Source organism: Arvicola amphibius, chromosome 7 (assembly GCF_903992535.2).
Source record: "Arvicola amphibius chromosome 7, mArvAmp1.2, whole genome shotgun sequence".
In the NCBI taxonomy this organism is placed as follows: domain Eukaryota; kingdom Metazoa; phylum Chordata; class Mammalia; order Rodentia; family Cricetidae; genus Arvicola; species Arvicola amphibius.
This window is the reverse complement of record NC_052053.1, coordinates 121,477,296-121,498,949: the sequence shown is the minus strand read 5'-3', so window position 1 is coordinate 121,498,949 and position 21,654 is coordinate 121,477,296. Positions and strand designations below refer to the sequence as shown.

The 21,654-nt window shown below is 40.1% G+C and overlaps 1 protein-coding gene across 2 annotated transcripts in view; it reads left to right on the top strand.

Annotated features, from left to right (window-relative positions):
* The window catches only part of Akap6 (A-kinase anchoring protein 6), a 410,870-nt gene that overhangs the window by 326,441 nt on the left and 62,775 nt on the right, over positions 1-21,654 (top strand). For both annotated transcript variants that reach the window (XM_038336827.1, XM_042055440.1), the window contains 2 exons: positions 12,994-13,140; positions 16,069-16,290. In XM_038336827.1, the coding sequence (XP_038192755.1) occupies positions 12,994-13,140; positions 16,069-16,290 (369 nt within the window). The remainder of the gene's footprint in view (positions 1-12,993; positions 13,141-16,068; positions 16,291-21,654) is intronic.

Below are 21,654 nucleotides of genomic sequence, written 5' to 3'. Positions count from 1 at the left end.
CCTTCTGGTTACCTCTGTAAAATTCCTGCTGCTATTGCACGGATGGGCGTTAGATATGAAAAAATTTTCTAAATTGACATAAGAAATCACAGTGTGAGTACATACCAGTTTGATGGCATTTCCACTATTTTTGCAGAGGGGAGAAGTGACTCTGAAAAATATTTGTCACATGCTAAGCCTGTCATCACGTGATAAATTCTATCCGTGGCTTCTCTGTACAGATATCTTTAGTCCCTGAGGAATGTCGAGAACACTAAAACTGAGAAGATGAGAATTCTGTGGATTTTATGGCTATTGTCATCATGTGTGTATTTAGGTGTTTTATTTAAGACAGGGTTTCACTGTGTAGCTCAGCTGACCTAAAACTTACAATCCTTCTGCCTCAACTTTCCAAGTATAGGGATTATAAGTTTGCAGCATCATACAAAGTTTAAGGGAAGAAATGGTGCTGAAAATCAGGCCAGTGGTCCTCAGAGAACGGGACAGTCACCAAGCTCCACACCAGCACCTTTCTGATGAATACTGGCTATGGTCTTCTCATGTCTCCCCCTTTTTATGAAGAGGAAGCAAGATATTCCCTTTTGGGGAAGCTTTATCAACAAAGTTAACCTAAGAATTACGTATTTTTTCTCCTTATGAAATTAATTTGGCTCTTTTGGCATTATTTTTGAGGTGTATAGCATCTTGGCAACTACTTTGGTTTGAAACTATGTGATTTTTTTTAGAAAAGCACGTTTCAGAATGTTTAATTCAGCGATACAAAAGCACTAATGAAATATGCATGTATGAATTTTATATCATATTAGTTCCCTCTTTCTTAAAATCTGAATAAAAGCCAAACATCTGGATTATGTTTAAAAAGCCTGAATTTCCAATTTCCAGAGAGAGCCGATCTATTTTGACACTGCACACTTAGCCTTAACATTTACAGTGTGCTATTAACATTACTTGCAATTGTAGAAAAAAAATTTCAAGATTTAAACAAACTTGGTGCCTCTAAATGCTAAAAATATATCTATATTTCAACCGACTGCTGCTGTACCAGCCAGGCACATCCATAGTTTAGGCTTCATCAGCATTTCCATTATAAATACTTATACTGAGCAGGCCTGTAATTCTGGTATAAAGATGTGGGGTAATAAGCTTTGACACAGAAATTCTCCTGTTGTTGTACATTAAGACAACAAACAGCAGTTCATCTGACACTTAACCTTGAGACACTGTTCATTGACTTAGTGTTTCCTAAAAACCCTAACCTTTGAAAATATTTTATCATTACCCAAAGAAAACACGATAGCCATCATCCTCTGGGGGCTTTTTCTTCAAGTCGACACCACCAATAACCAATAATCAATAACCAGCTTCTACTTTTGTAGATAGTTGAGGACAACTCAAGTTTATGATGGGAGAGTAGGGAAGCAACTAAGGATATACTGGTTGTCTTTTCTTTGCTGTCAGGCATGTATAGTAAAATCTGGTGGGTAAATCAGGTTTTTGAGAGAGGATATCTACACAAGGACTCAGTGCGGATCACGTAGGACTGTGGCATGTTTGAGGTTTGGCAGTAGTCTTGAGTGGGGTTTAATTTATCATACTTGAAATTTTGATGTGTTTGTTACAGAAAAAGGTAAAATTCTTTTACTACATCTAAAAGACAGCTATAGTCTGCAAATTTCCTTTTAAATTCTTCTTTCGATTGACTTAAGAAAATGCAGTAACATTGTCAGTTACATAAAAATAAATGTTTGAGGTGTCTGTTGGTGAGGGGATAGAAAACAAAGGAAACTATACTCTAAAGTAGGAATCTCTGAAAAAGAAAGCTGGTTTGTCCTACTAATTCCTGCTCCTCACGTCTTCCCATCCTACACTGCACACTAAAAGATATTACGTACTCATATAACTGTTCTTACTGCTTGCTGACATGACATCCCACCAGCTCCTATATGGTTCATCAAAATGAAACCTTAAGTACAGCAGTTGTGGCATGTTGTGGCCATGACCTACATCCTCACTGAAGTGCTCGAAGGCAGAGGAAGCCAATCGAGATGTGTAGATTTGTAGCGTATTACAGCATAGCCGTAGATTCATGGCTTAACACAGATTGCCCTGCACCATGCTGCTGGGCTACATATTTGTTAGATATCTATTGGAGAAAGTAGATGGAAGGAAATGTTTGAGAGCTGCATTTTGAAGTCTTTCTGTCTCTCTCTCTCTCTCTCTCTCTCTCTTTCTCTCTCTCACTCTGTGTGTGTGTGTCTGTCTGTCTGTCTGTTTGTCCCCACATGTGTGAATTTGTACAAATGTGATCAGCATTAAACACCTCGCTGAAATACAGGCTAGCTATACAAATGTTATAGTCAAAATCCCTCTGATATATATTTATCAAGTAAAAGGACCGAAAGGCTTGCATTTGGCGGCTCATGAATGAACTACCTTCTTATGACAAGGTGAACGGAAGATGGCTGTACAAGTTTGGATTCATTTGCTCTTTCTTTGCCCCCTTGGATTGCAGAACTTCCTTTCCATGTGGTTGTGTTTCTTCCCCACTGCCCTCCCTGGTTTGCTTCCATTGCAGCCTGATAACTTTCAATCCTCTTCCAACAAGGGACAATTTCTTAGTTGGCAGTTTGGGTCTTGGCTTTTCTTCTGCCCAGAACGATGTGATAGTCCCGCAGCTCTCAGTGCTGGTGCAGATGAAGTCAAGTTTCCAAAACAGAGGAAGCTGAGATTCAGTCTGCAAGCCAACCTTCTTCACTCAACCCTGCAAACTTCTCAGCCAGCTAGACTTCTGCTTTTGGCCTAGACTTCTGATGACCCAAAAGTCACCTTCTGCTGTCTATGCTATATCTCTTTAGGCTTTAGACTTGGACCTCTAGTGTAACCTTTATAGATCAGATGCAACAAATTATTTTCTGTGTAAAAGGTCCTCAATGCTGCTTGCAGCGAGTCCGTCCTTTCTGCCCTGAGCTCTCATTCCACTCCACCCCCAATGACCCATTGCTCTTTCAGAGGCTTTCCACTGGGGAGGCTCAGATCTTCTCCCTTCCTTTAGATGTCTCCCTTGGGTATTCAATACAGTGGTCCAGTCTTTGTCTCAGTCCAGCCCCAAATGGTTATTTGTTTGTTTTTAATATTGACCCTGAAGGCAAGTGAAAGCCTTGTCCCTTCCGTTCCTACCAAGTTTTAGTCTCTATCTTTTGGTGAGGCTAAGGTGGAATGAACGGTGGCTAATAACTCTGTCATGCCTGACAGTTGTCATTTCTCCTCAAATTTAATTCATTATGCCAGCATCTTTATTCCTTTCAGAGCCTAATATTCTCTTCTGAAACAGACAGCATGAAGTGCCCCCGAGCAGGTACAGATCCAAGACCCAGACATTGTTTGGTGTGTATATTAAAAGTTTCGATGTAACATACAAATTATGAGATTTTTTTTTACATAAACAGATGTACTCCTGGCCTCACTTAAAACAACATATTTAATGGTCCCAAAGCCATATTGAAGCCACATTTCCATGTGGGGGTAGTTGGCATAACTTTAGGATGGGGCAGATGCTAGCACATCCACCACAGAGCACACTACCCTGTCCCGTCTTCTGCCGCTGGGATCAGATTCTAGTAATAATTACACTTGTGGGTTGTTTCAATTTCAGTAGGAAACACAACTCTCTTTCACCACAATACTAGGAGCCATTGGAACAGGAACGAGAGAAGGAGCTGGACTCTGACCTTGCTCTTGACATTCCCTTCCAGGCAACAGGGTCTGAGAGCCAGCCATGGGTCGCTTGTGAGAGCCAGATAGAAATTCATGAATTTTGCCAACATTAATAACCATTGGTCACTCAGGATCTACCCCAATGGGAATATTTATACTTGAGAGACCAACAGATGTATAAATCAGTACTGTCTGTTCTTTGAGAGTCAGTTAATTAGCTTATAATACCTGTAGGTGTTTGACTGTATGATCTCTGAGCTAAATTGTTTATTATTTTATCAGTTAATAAGATCAGTATGATCTGGCAAACTGATCAATATGTCCTTATTAACGTTGTTTATGTTGCTAAAATATTGAAGACGACTGGACAGAGCAAGAAGGTGAAGAGTAGCCACCATGAACTTCACAGCCTGTATTCCACAGGTTCTTTTCCAAGCCCCCTACCTTGGTGCTTTTAAGCACCCAGATCCATCTGCCCACTTCGTACCAATGAAAACCTATTGGAAGTACATCTCTCTAATCCATGAATTCACCTCCTTGCTGTAGGGATTGAAGTCATTAGATTCTGGGTGTTTGTTGCTAGAAATGTAATCATGTTTAAAATCTGGCTGGCAGTGTGGGGAAGAACTGGCTGGGGTTGCTACAAACTTGCATTGAGAAAGTGAAAGGAGCGAACTCCTACACAAGCTGACAATTAAGATTCCCAGAGACACAGTGAGCTGGCCAGCTCCTGTAGGGGGATCAGAGCCAAAGCCTTTCTGAGCACTCCCAACAGACAACATTCGAATACAGTCAAATCAGAACTAAATGCATCAGCTGAAACTGGAGTTTGGCTTATCAAATCCAGATCAAAAGCATGAAATAGAAAGCATGTTGGATATTTCTTCCTTAAATTCCTCTATTTTTTATTATTGGCACTGGAGGGAAAAAAGAAAAAAAAAAACACATTAAAATCTCCCGACTGAATTACTGTCCTAAACCAATAGATCCACAGGGCTTGTTTAGCTAAAAGCCACAACAGACTTTGTATGCAATGATGTAATCTTGGCTTTGTGTCATTTATATTCAACCTAAATTTTTTTTTTCCTGAATAGACAGGCTGACAACAATATTGTTCAGTGTGGGTTTTTATTTGGATTCTTTCCAAATGGTTCACATGCCTTCACAGCAACGCATCATGCTGCTCCCCCCCCCCCCCCCCCCGTGAATTCTAAAGTTTCCCTCTTTTCCTAGCTCTCTATTTTTCTTTTAATGTCTCAGTTATGTTTGTAAAACTAACCAGCTCCACCACAAAATTAGGATGTATCTTGCAGAGAGCATGCATTTTAGTTTTTGCATATTTTTCCGGAGGTCATGTCAAGGTTAGTTTGAATTCCACCCTACATTAAGGCTTCTTTCACAGCTATTTAGCTCGGCAGCCTACTCCCCGCTGGGGTCTGCCCCTTGGGCACGTCAAAGCTTCAGGCCTGACAAATCACACACAGATGAAGCTGTACAGGTTTTTTAAACAGTTTGATCGGTAACTTTTTTCCTTTCTTTCTTTTTTCGCTATCCTTCATAGTAAGACTCTTTCTCCCTTTGAATTAGCATTTCAGGAGCCAAGGGTTTCTGTTTGAGACAGTTCGCTTGTGCACGAGAGTTGCCAAACTAGCAGTGGCACTGAGTACAGTAAGATGTACTAATAGCCTCTTTTCTGGTCACCAAGGCTGCGGACATACAGGCAAGCTCTTAACTCGCAAGACTATAATTGTGTTACCAAAACCTACTTGTGGTGGGAATATCATAGATTTCTTTGAGATTAGAAAATAAAAATATATCCAGTTTATAACCTGTTAGGAGTTGCGCCTAGAGATGTCTCTCAATTGGTTCCTACTGTGCGCTGGTCATTATTTTAGCAAATTGTGAAAGCTATGGTACCACCTCCCATTCCTGTTTAATTGACGAACTTAAAGTGCTTGTCGGATAACAAGCGTATCAGCAAACAGTGTCTCCTCTACCCCTGAAGTAGATCACAAACTTAGAAAATCAGCGTACTGTCCATATCTGTAGGAGTTGAAAAATATTGACCACAAAATTGCTAAATCAGCTGAGGAAATGGTGTGCTGACTGAGACAGCCTTTCTGGCAGTGCCAAGCAGACAGGGACAGGTTCTGTAGTTTCCCCGTTCCCACTGCAGAATGGAATCTGCTTGGTTTTGGTTTTGGTTTTTAATAAGCCATATAGGCATTTCATTACATTTTCACGTAGGACAGACAGATACCACCTGAAGGTTTTTAGCTGTAGATGAGGCTGAACAGTGACCCAGAAGAGGGGGAGCCATATTTAACTGCTGCTCAGAGGGAAAAGGACCCAGTGAAGGTCCTATGAAAGGTTGCCTGGTTGAAACTAATTAAAGACAGGTCTAAATAAGAAAAGAAAGGAAGAAAGGGATCACAGGGATTCTACTAGGTATCACCAGGCCGTTTGGGGGCATTTTCTTTAATTTTTATAATTTTGTTCTAGGAAAGCACTAAATCCCGAAAACATCCCCTCCTGTCCGAGTGCCGTTCTTTCTGCCGTGGCTCCATGTCAACAGGCAAACGTGTTGCAGAAACCATCTCGGCTCTGGCGCATTAGCACGTCGTGGTGAAAAGAGGGGCTTGTGCTTTTCACGCGGTGCGTTTCAGCCTTCAATTAATGTGAAAGCACTACAATGCCCGTGCAACTTCTCCTGCCTAGTGGTGCGCCATTTATCATTGCGGTTTTACATTGACCTTGACACCCACTTCATTAGAATAAAGATTGTCTACCATTTAGGTTACATTGTTCCTCTGCACAGAGACCCCATGCAAATTTCTGTTCGGATAGAAGCGCTGCGAGGCTGTCAGAGGTCATCTGCATTAAATGATTGCAGCTATTTTCCAACCGCTTCTTTTCATTCTACTCAATTCAGGCTAGGAGGATCAATCAACTTCTCTGCCTGGAACAGTAGGACTGCTGGGAATATAACTGTTTTTGGTAGTAGTGGAGATGCCCTAAACAGTGTTAAATATTTAATATAAACTCATTAAAGGCCATGCAAAGGCTCGAGAAAGATACCATATTTGAAGAAATATCAAAGGGGACAGAAAACCCACTTGAAAAATAAATAGAATAACAATTATCATTTTTTTTTATAATTTCAGATGTAATCACAATATTTCTTAGGCTCAGTGACTTCTTTCCTATAGCTATTTTTTTCACCTTTGATGTGGGTTAGAGAGAGGGGAAGTTGGGAGACCTGATATTCTTATTCAGGATTTTCCATGAGATTAACATGAACAGCTTTCATTATTGGTGCTTCTGTTTTTACTCGGTAACAATAAATTCTGTCCTGACTATATTTGTTTTAAAACACATAGATATTCCTTATGTAAAAGAAAAAATGATTGGAGAAGTAAGTTGCCTGGTCTCCCACTTAAGTTTCCTGAGTGATATAATTGGAATTAAATTATTAATGGGAGATACTTTTAAAAAGATTGTTTTATGATCTTCTATTAGGGAATTTGCAATTCATTTTAATATTTGTAGTTTGATTTATATTAAAGATAATGCAATCTATGTTCAATTAACAATACATGGCCAATGTAATGTGATTTCCAGATCATGCAAATGGAATAAGCTAGAAGGTGGGGGGGAGACTCAATTTTTAACCTCAGATGTAATTTGCTGCGCGAGTTCTGGCAATTTTAAATGACATTGCACTTTTTAATTTTTCCAAAGGCTCAGCAGCAAATTTATCCCAATCAAGAAAACCTATTATTAATTTACAAGGACAATTGTAGGAGTCTTCATAATTTCTTTGTGCAATTATTCGCCATAAATTCTAATGGTAAGATACAAACAGTTTGCAAGAAGTAGCCACTATTACTCATCTTGCACTTGGACTCTCTTCTTGAATCTTGAGCATCCTCTCTGAGTGTTGGGGATGCTGGCCCCTTGTGAAGCATCACAGACCTTGTGAGATGCTGGAGGCTGGCAGTCTCAAAGAGGGCAGCCCAAAAGCCGCTGCAGAGGCAGCATTGGCCTCTACCAATACAGCTGAGCTGCGGACCTGGTCTTTCCTAAGAAAGATTCTTTGTTCACCAGTGAATAGCATTAGGCATGGACTAGCTGAGGGGCCACAATGAAGTCTCAAATGAGGAGGGCAAACACTAGCTAGAGAATCCAGTGTGAGAGTCACAGACATGTCCTTGCATTTGTGTGCAAAATACATATTTTTACATATTATTTTGTGGTCGTTTGGGTTGAGTGTGTTCCTTGTTCCTTGTATATACTTTCTTATTGATAAACTAAGATATATTTTGCCATTTTCTTGTGTTTTCCTTTTCTTCCTGTTGTAGGGCAGGGGAGATAATCACGACAAATCTATAGGTGTTTGAGATATTAATTTGCATGGGTAAAGATTCAAATGTGTTGTTTTTATAACTAGATAATTGTCCCTGTCTTAACTCTTCGTAACGTAAAGTCAGCTGATTCCCTGTTAAGAACAACACATTGCATGGCACTCAGACCCTGAGGACTCAGAATTGGACAGCCATATTCTTTAATCAGAAAATTGTTTGCTTTAATTCTTGTGTTTCTTGTGGCCAAAGCTTCACTCTCCGTTTAGCAATGTCTGGTCCCTTTTCAGCATGAACACCAGAAGCACCACACAAAAGTCTTACAAAGAATGTCTTAATCTCTCTGTGTGCTTTTAGGGCATTATTTTGAATTCCATCATGCTGCCTTTTTTCTCCCCTCTTCTGAAGTTTTATTACAACAGCAGAATTCCCAGGGAGCTTTGGGGGCAAGGTTCACATAATGTAGCCCTGAAGTTTTGCTAGGTGGAAGCCATCCCCCCACCCAACCAGTCCTAGCCATCTTTTGGCGATCTTTCTCTTTCAAAAAGATTTGCCGGGTAGAGTCTTTTACAGCATTAGCTGTATCTGGCTTATTTTTATTATTATTTTTATTTACTAGACATTGAGTATCTACTCCCTTTCAGGATGCTTTCTTTCTCTGACCTCACCGTGACAAGGCATCTTGTTCTTTAACATTGAGGGAGGCAGAAAAATGCTTGAGTTTCTCAATGTGTGCCTTCTATACCAGTTTCAAAATGGCTTATTCTTCTGGTTTCCATGGTGACAATTAACACTGTTTCAAGGCATTGTTCCACTCTCCATTTGGGCAGAATTTTCGGTGTGATTTTTAACAAAAAAAAAGAAAGAAATGAAAAAAAGAGAAAAAAGAAAAGGAAAATGAAAAAAAGAAAAGAAAAGAAAAAAGAAGAAAGGAAAAGGGGGAAAGATCTTAGGGGGTGGGGGGAAGCCTGGCATGAGCGTCAAAAAAAGTTATCTCAATCAAGTCTGTATTTGTTACTAGATGTATTTATTTCATAAATCTCTGGTTTTACTGGCTTTGTTTTCTAATTTAGCTTTAGCATTTGTGCTTTTAAAATATAAACTATAAATCAGAATTTAAATTTTAATTCTTAGTTAAGACAATGGACTACTAGTAACTCTGTATTTTCTTTAACTTTTCTTTTATACCCAAAGAAATAGCTTCTAGGGCACTAGTAGCCTGTGTCTTTAATTTAGATCATTCACAAATCTATTAAGAGGATTCATTAGACCAAATTGAATTGGCCAAGCAAATACACTTAATAATGTAAATATGCTCTTTGAATGGAGTATATTTTATTTTTGACTAGACAGTGAGGCCCACAGCAGGTGCTGTGGGAAGTCAAATACTGGCTGCTTATTTACCTCAGCCCTCGAGAAAAGCCAGCTGACTTTAACGTTGCTAATCTCGTTTTTGGCTATTGAAAACTAGTCTGTATGATAGCATCCCCAGACTAGGGAACATAATGGGGCAGCTTCTGCTCTTTTACTGCTGGGGGTGAAACGAATATGAAGATTAAATTATCGTTTCACCACAGGATAGGGTAGCCCACTTGATAGGGGAGCAAGAGTCGATAGAGCTGATGGCTGGTCCTCCCCATCTAATGCTTCTGAAAAGATGCTAGCGAGAGAACAGCAAAAGTATCGAGGAGTAAGCAAAAACGCAATGCTCCTAGCGTCATTTTGCATACAGCCCTGAGGCCTTCAATCTTATTAGACTCAACCTTCGCAGCATCTCAGAACCCAAATACTTTCACCTTAAATTACAGGACGTTCCAGTACTCTCCATTCATTCACAGGCCAATATATCTAACCATTAGCTAGGTTCTCTTAGCTTTTATAGTTTGAAGGCATTGCCTATCGATCACTTTTCCATCGGGCTGTTTATGCAGCAGGCTATTCAGTGACAAGGAGAGCATGCACGATAACAAGGATTTTTAAATCTCATAACCATCGTAGTAGCTATTGCCATAACTACTCATACCACATTTCGTAGGGAAAAATTATTTCATTATGTCTAAAATCAAACTCATTACTTTTTTTGCATTTTCATTATCGCAAGGTTTTAATTTCCATGAGATGATCTAAACTGTCCCCCCACTTCTTACTAACTTGTGATGGAAGAGATATTCAAAGCTAGAAAAGACAGAGGGTGTATTTGCCACATGAAAAGTCAATAAACAGTAGAAGCCACTCCCAGAAGGCACCACTGGAAGACTCTCTGTTGATTAATACACATGACATAAGGAAAGATTTGAATAAGAGTCCTCTGCCTGGCTGAAATCAGCCCCCCCCCCCCCCCCCCCCCCCGCCACATTCTGTCAGTCTTAGCTAATTAGTTATGTAAATCTTACATGGGAATCTGATTGCATAAAGCCTCTCCACCAGTCATCGTTCTGACAAATAACATACCACGGAGGTTTCTGGAATACTTGTTGAGTGTTGAGTTGAGAAGACCCAAGTGGACAGTGTGTTCTCTGTAACGGTGTAACACGATCCCAGTAATTGTCTGCAGTTACACATGCAATCAGAATTCCCCAGGTTTCGCAGTCCAGATTCAGAAAGCGTTCTCCAGCAACCTTTGATTTTCTCCAATATGCATATTCATGTAATTTCGGGTACTCTGACACCTTGATCAACATTCATTAATAGTATAAAATGCTTTAAATCACCCCACTGAAAACATTTTGTTCTTTGATCCACGAACGCCTAACATTTGGGGAAGTTTACACAATACAAATGATGTGTGTGTTTAGTGCAAAGGGAAGGTTTAAACACGAAACTAAAAGCGTGCAAACATACGCACACGAATGCTGAAGATCTGGCACAGGAAATGGTGATCACATCTTTCCGTTCAAACTAATTCCAGTCCTAGTTTAGTAGAGTTTTACACAAGGTGTTTTCTTTCTTTTCTTTTTCTTTTTTTTTTTTTTATAAAGAAAAACATTTAATTGGAATGGCTCACTTACAGCTTCATAGGTTTAGTTCATTATCATCATGGCCAGGAGCATGGTGGCATGTGGGTAGATATGATACTGAAAAACTAGCTGAAGGTCCTACATCTTGCAGGTAACAGGAAGTAGACTGAGACACTGGGCAGTATCCTGAGCATAGGAAACCTCAATGCCTGCTCCCACAATGACGCATTTTCTCAAACAAGGTCATACCCTCTCCAACAAAGCCACATCTCCTAATAGTGCTGCTCCCTATGAGATTATGGAGGGGTCAATTACATTCAAATTACCACACCTAGAAATTTTTTTTTTTTTTTTTTTGGTTTTTCGAGACAGGGTTTCTCTGTGGCTTTGGAGCCTGTCCTGGAACTAGCTCTTGTAGACCAGGCTGGTCTCGAACTCACAGAGGTCCGCCTGCCTCTGCCTCCCGAGTGCTGGGATTAAAGGTGTGCGCCACCACCGCCCGGCCACACCTAGAAATTTATTCATTTGTTGATAACATTTTGTATGGCTTTAGTTTTTGCTGTATATTAATTTTACCATTCAGTAGCCTGGAATTTGTCAAACCTGTTCATGTGTATTTTGTTTATTTTATTATAATGTAAGGCTACCTAGCTCTACCTCATAAACAAGGTGTTTTCGAGGGCACTAAAAACCATCCAAGTGCTTGGCGGTGTTATGAACCTGAAGATCGACAATGCTTTGCCTACACGGACATTGTCCTTGTTAGGTCTAATGGTAGGGTTTCTGCTGGGCCAGCCATGCTCACGGAGGAGAAAGGAGCAAGGCTACCATGGAGCTTGCTCACCTGACATTGTTGCTTCAAAGAAAGGCCATTTTGGAAATGGGCATTAAATTGTAAAATACATTTAATATTTTCCCCATAACCTAACTGTTACACTCAAGTATATTTTGGTGCACACCTCCCCACACATACATATGACAGTTATCTACAGCTCTTCATAAGGCGTTCTGACCATGAACTTTTTCAAATACAGGTATTTGAAGAACATCACTAGGAAACTCTTTCACCATTGTCTCCAGGGAACATCTCTTAAGAAACTCACTTGGCAGTTTGCTAGAATATACTGCGAATTGGTGGAACCAGGAAGGCTCAGTAATCAGCTGAGAAACTCAGGGCAGTTGATGGTAATCAATAAGCAATTGTAGATCCATAGCTGTCCCAAGGATCTAGCACGCCTGCTCCCTCTTTATGTGGCCTTTTCTCTTAAGCTCTCAGAAAGCTTTGAAATAAAAGAAAAGCAAAATATTAATTGAGACTTTAGGGACCTTAAAGGAAATAAGCCACATAATCCTTGAGGATAATGTTTTTTTTTTCCAAAGATAATTTTATTTGTTTTTTGTACATAAAGTCTAAATATATCAGAGACTAAGCACCATTTCTTACCTTTCATAACTCACAGCCAAAGATATGTGTCGTTTGTGGCACACACGTTTCCCTCTCTCAGTTACCTACATTTGAAGAGCACCCTCTCCTTGAAGAAGAAAGGGTCACGTCCCAGGCGAGTGAGTGATACACATGTTTCATGTGGAAAAACAACACTTTGAGCTTCTCCAAGAGAGATCTGCTGAGAGTCCAGTGAGAGGGGTAGCTCTGGCAAACCCTCTCAGGCCAGGCATTTTCTTATTTACTGTAACATAAAATGTGTGTAAAAACTTAGTTGAAAAAGACAAAAACCTTTGAAGCCAACAACACAGCAAGAAGTGTCCGTGGACCTGTGTGGCAATGCTTGGAGTGTCTTCAGCCGCATTACTGCCTCACCCAAGGTGAGGAGGTTCAGCCTCCTAGTAAATCTTCTTGAAAACCAAACCTTATATCCCCTTAAAGCGGTGTAACTTCTGCTCAAAGCCTTCCCTAAGAGAACCTCCGTCCCCTAATGATGTTCCCCGTGTTGTCGTTTCAGCGGTACAGCGTGGAAATGTCTATCAGGCACCCGAAAAAGACAGAGCTGCTGAGCAAGGTTGAAGCTTTGAGGAAAGGTGGCGTGTCTCTACCAAATGATCTCCTGGAAAAAGTGGATTCAATTAATGAAAAATGGGAGCTGCTTGGGGTATTTGCATTTTTATTACTGTTTGTAGGTTATGTGTACATTTTTTTGTGTGGTGAAGTACTCTATCTGTCTGATTTCTAATTTGAGGCACAAATATCTCTCTCTTTCAATTCACTCCTTACATTTCAAACAAGCTACTCATGTTATTATGGGGAAAACATTGCTTTTCCTCTTATGCTTTTTTTTTTAAATTTATTCCGAGTCTGTCTCCTCTCAGGTTTTTAATAATTTTGGTTCTTTAATACATAAAAAAGTAAGTAAAATATGCCATGTATTGTGGGTATGCAGCAAGTCAACTCTAATACAGTATATCTGATATACACTGGCTGTCATGCTTGGATGAATGCTAACAGAATTTGTTCTGAAAGTACATGTTAGGGGCATCCACTGTTTAAAGGTTCGGTGTATTCTTAAAGTGAATAGTGGAGTTGCCACTGTAGCTTTCAGACCAAATCAAATGTGCAAATTTGACCCAAATCTCAATTGCAGAATTAAATCAGTCTCCTTTTTGTGCCTCAATTTTCAGGGAATAATAATAATAATAATAATAAAAATAATAATAATAAATAGTAAAGTTTCATGTAGTTCCCAGTCAAAGAAATACAAGAATCTGGCAAAAAGGCAATATAGACATTCTGTTACCCAGAGGCCGCCCGGTCCTATCGTTGGGTCACAGCAGAGAGAGAAGTTAGCCTGTAGTTGCTCATCAGCTTCTCTCCTAAATTGCCTTCTCTTCAAATCAAGGGTAAGTGAAATTTGCCAATTACCTAAGTGATGAGTTATAATAGCTACTATGGGTGGTGTCAGTTACAGAGCATAATTTTTCAAGCCCTCTATTTTTCTGCCTCTTTAATTTTTTTAAAGAAATAATACTCTAGAAATATTTTGAATTAGGAGCTCTCCATGTGCCATGATGACTTGGAGACACGCCAGTGTGCCGTTTATGCCATGCTTAATCTAAGTGATTAAAAATCTGCACATTTCAGCCCTAGTTTCTCATCTAAATTCTCTACACTCCACAGTTGTTCAAAGTAACTTACAAATGTTAAAAATTCTTGCTCTTGCTTATTATGACCTTGTCTTTTAATGATAATTAATGTTATTTGCTTTAAAATATGGAGGTTTAAATCAGCACCCACAAAATTCTACAGCACTCATTGCTCTCAGGAGAAATGTGATTGCTCTATGATATTTTTCAAAGGTTGTTTACAAAATAGAGAAGAATGGCAACTTTATTGGCTTTATAGATAAAGTGATAAGCACTCGGCACTGCATTTAAATGTATCGTTCCTAATTTGATAAATAACAGTGCTTCCTTAGAAAAGTGTTTCAAGTGTGTCGTGAATATCAATTCCTCACCCAAAATTTTGAAATTGTCCTTGCATTGAAGACAGAGTATTTAATTAGTCTCCGTGAGTCAGCTGTCACTCAGGCAGTTGCCATTTTGACAATGTATCACTCAAACACCGTACAGTTCTGCAGTAATTTGGGGAGAGTAGGCTGGAGAGATGGGTTTGATAAAGCCGGAGCCACACTGACACCAGTAGGCACCCCGCTTTAATTGGCACGATTACATTTTAATTGGCATGAAAAAAATTAAAGACAAGGATTTGAACTTCTAACAATAGTAAAATAGAGGGATATGGTTTTTAATATTTCTTTCATCTAAGGTGAACAGTGTGGACTGAAAATACATTAGAATGAAATGTCAGTGGTGCGTACAGTTTAATCTGTGAAATTTTGTCCCCTGTGCTGCATATTACGCTGTCTCAATTGCATATTAAACAACCCTATCAAGGCAGGCATTGGCAGCTGCTGCGCTGACACAAATTGTGAATTAAATGAAATTGATGTCCTCTGTCGTATATTTATGAAGACGGACCATTCTCTGAAGTATTCTGTTTATAAAGAATTTATGATTGCAAACTGTTCCAGAACAAAAAAGTGGCAATAAATTCCTTTTTGTGACCCTAGCCTCCAAGGGCATTGATTTCACCTCCTGCTGTTACTTTTGTTACGGCATAAAAACAATAGCTAAATCTGGATTCCACCGAGGGCCTTCAAATTATCAATATTTGCACCATGAAAATGCAAGGGTGTTGCCACAAAAGGCGATTCTTCTGTCGTGAGCTCCTAAAGCTACTATTGCCAGAACACAGTGGAGCAGATGAATGTTTGTTGACTTAATTTTATTTGTGTTTTAAAGCGTATTTTTCTAAGTTTAATTTATCATTATAGATTAAATCCTATTGATTATGTAAAGAGTGTTTCTACCAAAGAGAAAGAAAAGAAAACCAGCTCGCAAGGCACCTCTATGCCACAGTGCTTAGTCTACATGAGTTCATTAATGGCACAGCGAATTGAGCATGGTTTTCACATAGCTATTAAATTATCTTCATCTAAGAAGCAAAACAGGAAGAACCATGGGGCTGAAGCACCCCAAGTCATGAAAAATTGGCGACAGCTGAACCACGGAATACCTCCTTAAGAGTGCTTGTTCATATTATTTGGGGAATTATACCTCACAAAAGAAAAGAAAGGAACTTAATTCTCTATACTTCTGGCCTCTGTACGCTGATTCAGGCTTCTGTCTCTTGAACACTTTATGTAAGACAACTTTTCACTGTAGAACTTTGGCTATGAGACTTCAGATGAATGTTTGTCTGTGATGGTGGTGCCTTGTACTGAATCCCTTTCCCGGGAAAGGCAAGTCTAAGGAATGAAGGTGCCTTGTGCATCTGTTGATAGTGGGACTAATAAGCAAGCCCCAAAGGCACCAGCAAGCTCATCAGAGCCGAATGTCAGTCATGAGGTGGAAGGGGTCACCCTGCAGTCTTGTGTTATCTCCTGCGATGTATTTTTGACTTGTTAGCTAACCTATTTTTATTTTTGTTCGTTTTCCTTCTTACTTTTAATCTGATGCATTAGAAAACCCTAAGAGAGAAGATACAGGACCCAGTGGCAGGGCAGAGTGCGTCAGGCCCACGTGACCTGCTGTCTCCTGAGAGTGGAAGCCTGGTAAGGCAGCTGGAGGTCAGGATCAAAGAACTGAAGAGGTGGCTAAGAGACACGGAGCTTCTCATCTTCAATTCCTGTCTGAGACAAGAGAAGGAAGGAATGAGTGCCGAGAAACAACTCCAATACTTTAAGGTAATAATAAAAAAAGGAACAATCAGAGTTGGTAGAAAGCTTTCTTTATGAGAGAGATGAAATATTTATCAAGCATGGAACGTGTTGTTCTCACGCATCTGTATATGAGTAGACCCTCTAATGCTTCCTGGAATTTACCTGCTTCTTATGCTAACCTCTCTATGTGTCAAAGAGGAACATCAAGCATATCAAATACACACTGTACAGACGGTGTCTGTGCCGGCTGTGTGTGTGTGTGTAAAGTCTGTTAGAAGAGGACTTTGATAAATTAAAAGCTGATCAGCAAACATGGAAGATTACTAGGAACTCTAAAAGATCTAAGTGTTCCATAAATAGCTTAACAGACTGTACTACCATAAGTTGATATGGTAAAAGCACATGATTTAATTGATATCCATTAATGCTAACAAAAGAAAACATAAATTTTACATAGAAAAAAAGTCAGCTATACACAGAAGAAAGAAAGAAAAAAGATCCCACATTATGGGTGTATTCCAATGCTGCTTATTCTTGAAACAGGATTGATATTGCTTATGTCCTACGGAGAAACTCTCCAAGGTTGTTTCTGTTCTTTATGTGGTATCAATTGGATTGAGGTATATATATATATATATATATATATATATATATATATATATATATATATCTGTGCGTGCGTGCACGCGCGTGTATGTATGGTTGCATGAACCCTCACAAGCTGTAGCTTGAATGTGGAGGTTCGAGGATGATTTCCAGCACTTGGTTCTTTCCTTCTACTGTGTATGTTCGAGGAACTGAACTTGGTCTCAGGCTTGTGGCAAGCGCCTTGACCCACTGAACTCTCTTGCCGGCTCATGGAATGCAATTTAACATTTGAATGTTTTACCTCATTGCCCAGAAGAGGCCGTACTTTCAGAACACGCCAGTGAAACGGTGGCTATACAGCCTTGGACTGGTCAGTCCGAGGCTTTGGGGCTGTGGAATGAATTAGTGTGTCAGGTAACTTACAGTGTGGGAGACCTCAAAAAGGAAGAACAACTATAAAAGAAAGAACCTTCAGGATCCAGCAAATACTTCTCAAGGCCTTCTAGGGCCAGGTTTTACTGCCCTGATGTCACCTAGCCATCTATGTAGTCACCACACATTTTTTCTCATCTTACTCTCTGCTTTAACATAAGACAGGGGACCCGCAAAGACCTTTGCCCATAAACTGCCTGTATCACGCCCATACAAATTATTTTAATCAAATCGTTTATCTTCTGCCCTTACATTGAGACGTCCAGATGATCAGCTCGTGTCACTCAAGCCCACTACAGAGAGAAGGAGTCCCCAGGCTTGCACCTCTACATTGTTTGAACATAGTAAACATCGTAGAGCATCTGGACTTCCATTGTATCTGTATTGCAGCTTTAGTGAACTGGCTAGTGTTCCCGGCTTTGGGATTAGGTCATATTCCCATCCCATTAATTGTTTGACATGGCCATGTTTCTTACATGATTCCTTGATCTCCCTTTCTATATAAGATGGGCTTTTAATAGTGTTTATTTTGCAATTACATATATGTTATTATTTTTGCTTTATGTAGTGAGTGCATTCATACATCATAGAAATCTCTTAACATTGTAAGCCCCAACATGGAGACAACAGCAAGTTTGCAATCACAAAAATTTGTCAGACTACCTAATTAGCCCCAGGTCTTAAACATTAATATAGTATGTATTTGGAATCAGGTGTTTTGAAGAAAACATGCTATCATTATAGAGGGAAGTGTCACGTTCGCTGTGGCTCTCGAGAGATCATAGCTTTGATGTCTAGCTTTATGTAGGATCATTTTCAGCTAGGCCTAAGTAACAAATTCTAAAGTAAGAGAGAAATGGGGGGGAAGAAGCAATAGAGGGAGAATGAGAAGGAGAAGAGGAGAGAGAAGGAGGGGAAAAAGGAAGTGGGGGTCAACACTAGGAAGAGGACTTAGCACTACCCGTCACTGGGTGGTATCTAGCATCTCGTCTTTCACAGAAGCTATGCTGCCCCATTGTAGATAGTAAGACAAGGTCACTACACAGAGTAACCTCACTCAGTGTTTACTTAGTACCTAAAAATAGCAGAGAACTGTTATCTCAGTACAGCAGAGACCATCACATATGGTTCCCACTTTATTTCTCTTCTTCAGAGATGGATCCTGACAGTGTTTTTAAGTGCCACTATCCATTACGTTTTCTGTGTTTATATTCCAGTCTTCTTAGTAATTTTAAAATTCTATAATAACAACAGGGAATCTCCTACCCTAAAGAAAAGGTTAAAAAAATAGCCAATAATGTAAGCCTAATCATGTGGCTCCTGTCCTTGCCCTGTCCCCTGCCTTGCTTGCTCCACTAAGGCAATCAGGCTCACAAGCCTAATATTCATTATCGGATGCTTCCTATAGTTAAATTGAATTCCTTAATGTTAGTTGCTCTTCATTTCATTACAAAGATATCCATGCTGTAAGCTACCCTTTAGGGCTTCCTGTTTCATTCACGAGAGTAATGCAAAGATCCTTCACAATGTTGGCTGTGGCAATAATATACTTCCTTTGAAAACTCTGCTTCTCCACTCTGAATATGTAAATATATCTCATTTAATCTGAATAGCAGCTCTATGAATTACCTATGAGGATCTTGATTTGGGTTCTATGAATCAGAGGCACAGGGAAGTTAAGTTTTGTGTGCCCAAGGTCATCTTTAATAAGTAGTTGCATTATATTGGGATGCAGGACTGCCTGGCTCTAATGATCTTTGGATGGATGACTATGTAAAAAAACTGATATTAACTGATATTTCCTAAGTAGCCTTCCACATCAGTTAAAGGAAAGACAGGGTAGAAGTACATTTCCTTGTTTCTCTAATGTTGATTTGTTAGTTACTCTCTTCAGTTTTCCAGCCAAAAGCCACAGCTTTAGCAATGGTAGATGGGATGTGTCTATGTCAAGGTTGGTCTCCATTTTTGTACAGTACAAGTACCCTTTGCTGTGCCTGCTAAGCTGTAACTCACCAAAGCAAGAGACGGTGGAGCCCTGGCACGATTCTTTTTCGACATTCTTCTCTTTATGGTGCTAAGATGAAGCACACTTCTTGTGTGTGCTAGATGACTAGCTACTGGCCCCCTAAGCTGTGCTCCCAGCACTGAAGCCGGCCCTTAGGAGCTTGAGCAGACAGGTGAGGGAGAGCTGGCAGAACGCCGTCTTGTTCTTGTTTTCTTTTAGAGAAAAATTTATACATGCCTGTTGGAGTAAATATATTTCATGGGCAAAGTTTTAATATTTATAAGCTATTTGCAAGTTATTCTCAGCACTTCTTTTATAATTAGTCACGTGTCCTGTGCCTTACCAGATTCATTGGTAGAATAGAACCAAGAGTCTGTCTGTAATTTAGTATAAGAATGTAATTGTGTTTATGATCTCTCAAAAAATCACAATTTGCAACAAGCACACAGAGAATCGACCTCTTGCTTGCCAGAGTCTAAAGAAAACTTAAAACAGCCGAGGTCAGGGAGGGAGGAAGACTCTGCGTGTGGCGCTTGCAGGGGCTGCGTGCTCCGCATCTGCTGCTGGTGCCCGCGTCTCCCACCGTCACTGAGAGTTTCCCTCCAGGCCTTAGCTCCAAGCCTTGTTATTCTCTGAAACCACAAAGCTTTAATGCCGGAGCCTCCAGTGCATGATCCAGAAGACAGGAAGGAGATGCTGGATATGAAAGAGCAAGTCCGTCCCTTTGTAGACAGAACTGAATTTCCTATTCGACTTGATATGTGATAAGGAAAGAGATCAGGATTTTAATGTTTCACTGGGAAAAAAAAAGAAAAGAGCAATTATGGAATTATGTTTTTCTGTAAGGCTGTAATTGTGGTAGATGAGGGATTAGACACAGGAGAAATTCTGTACAATAAAGAGTCTAAACCCAGCAGAGGGCTGCCGTGAAGGTGTGACTCCAAAGCCCTGGAATAGAAATGTGAAATTGTTGAGGACTGAGCACAGTTTAATAACAAATCAGGGGAGCTCATGTCAAGGACTTAATGAGGCCAACTGGCAAAGGGCCTTTATCACCCAAGAGTGGAGCTTCGATGCCATTGGCTAGATGGCACTGCCTTTTAACCATGACCCTTCAGAGAGAAAGGAATATAATTACTTAATCACATGTTCCTTGTATCCCAAAACCAAATTAATTATTCTAAAGACTCTAAATTAGGAACAAATTGTCTATTACCAGCTAAAGAAACCCACAGCATTGGCCTAGGCCCAGATCCAGTCTGGGGAGGGAAGGGAGAGTAGACCCTGCCACAGAGCTGGCCCAGAAGGGGCAAGAATGGAGCAGACGTGGTAACCTGGGCATTGGATGCTGCAGATCTGTGCAGCAACTTAGGCTTGACCGAGTGCTTTCGTGTTTGTTACTGATTACCTTCCTACGTGTGCACTTCCTTACCTTTATGAATGAAGAACTTGCATTGTAGGAAGTAAATGTGACTTGCTTAAAGGCACACAGAGAAAATAGAGGGAGCAAAAGCAACACTCTGTGGGTGCAAACCCCAATAGTAGGCCACTGTGTCTCTCACTGGTCTTTCAGACAACTGTGGAAACTTTGTTGTTGTTGTTGTTTTAAAAAAAACACTTGTTCTTAAAAGGCTAAGTAATATAATCTCTGTCAGTCACACAACCGATGCTATGGTGCCAAAGCAGTCACAGACAACATATTAAATAATTAATATAAATGGAGTTGATTAAATTAAATTTAAAACTATCTACAAAATAAGTGGTGGGCTAGATTTGACCCAAAGGCCGTATTTATCTGACCCTGTGTTAGATTTTAAAAATCACCAGTGTGGAAATGTCTGTATCTGTACCTCTTTCAGAAATAGAAACCAGAGAGACAGAGAGAGCGCCTAGTATATAAGGACTTGAATTCAAATCCCCACCATCTTCATAAAAGGTAGGAGGCTGTGGCTTTAGAATTCCAGAGCCAAGGGTTGGAAGAGATTCAGGAGGCTTTGCTGGAGCTTGCTGGCCACCAATGTCACTGAAAAAGGCAAACTCCAGGTTCAGTGAGAGAGACCTTTCCTCAAGGGAGTAAAGCAGACAATGATAGAGCAACACAGTGGGTGTCCTCCTATGGCCTCCATACATGCGTGCATATGTACGACTATACACCACACACACACACACACACACACACACACACACACACACAAGGGGGGCAACCATATCACCATAACATCATATTGTAACTACAGCTAATGCTTCTTGAATGCTTCTATGCCAAGTAGCTGTTTCTGTTACCAGTTTTACATAGTTCTGCCTACAGTTGCTTGTTTAATTCTCTTCACCCTCCTGAGGCAGGTGATGGGGCTTGCTATCCC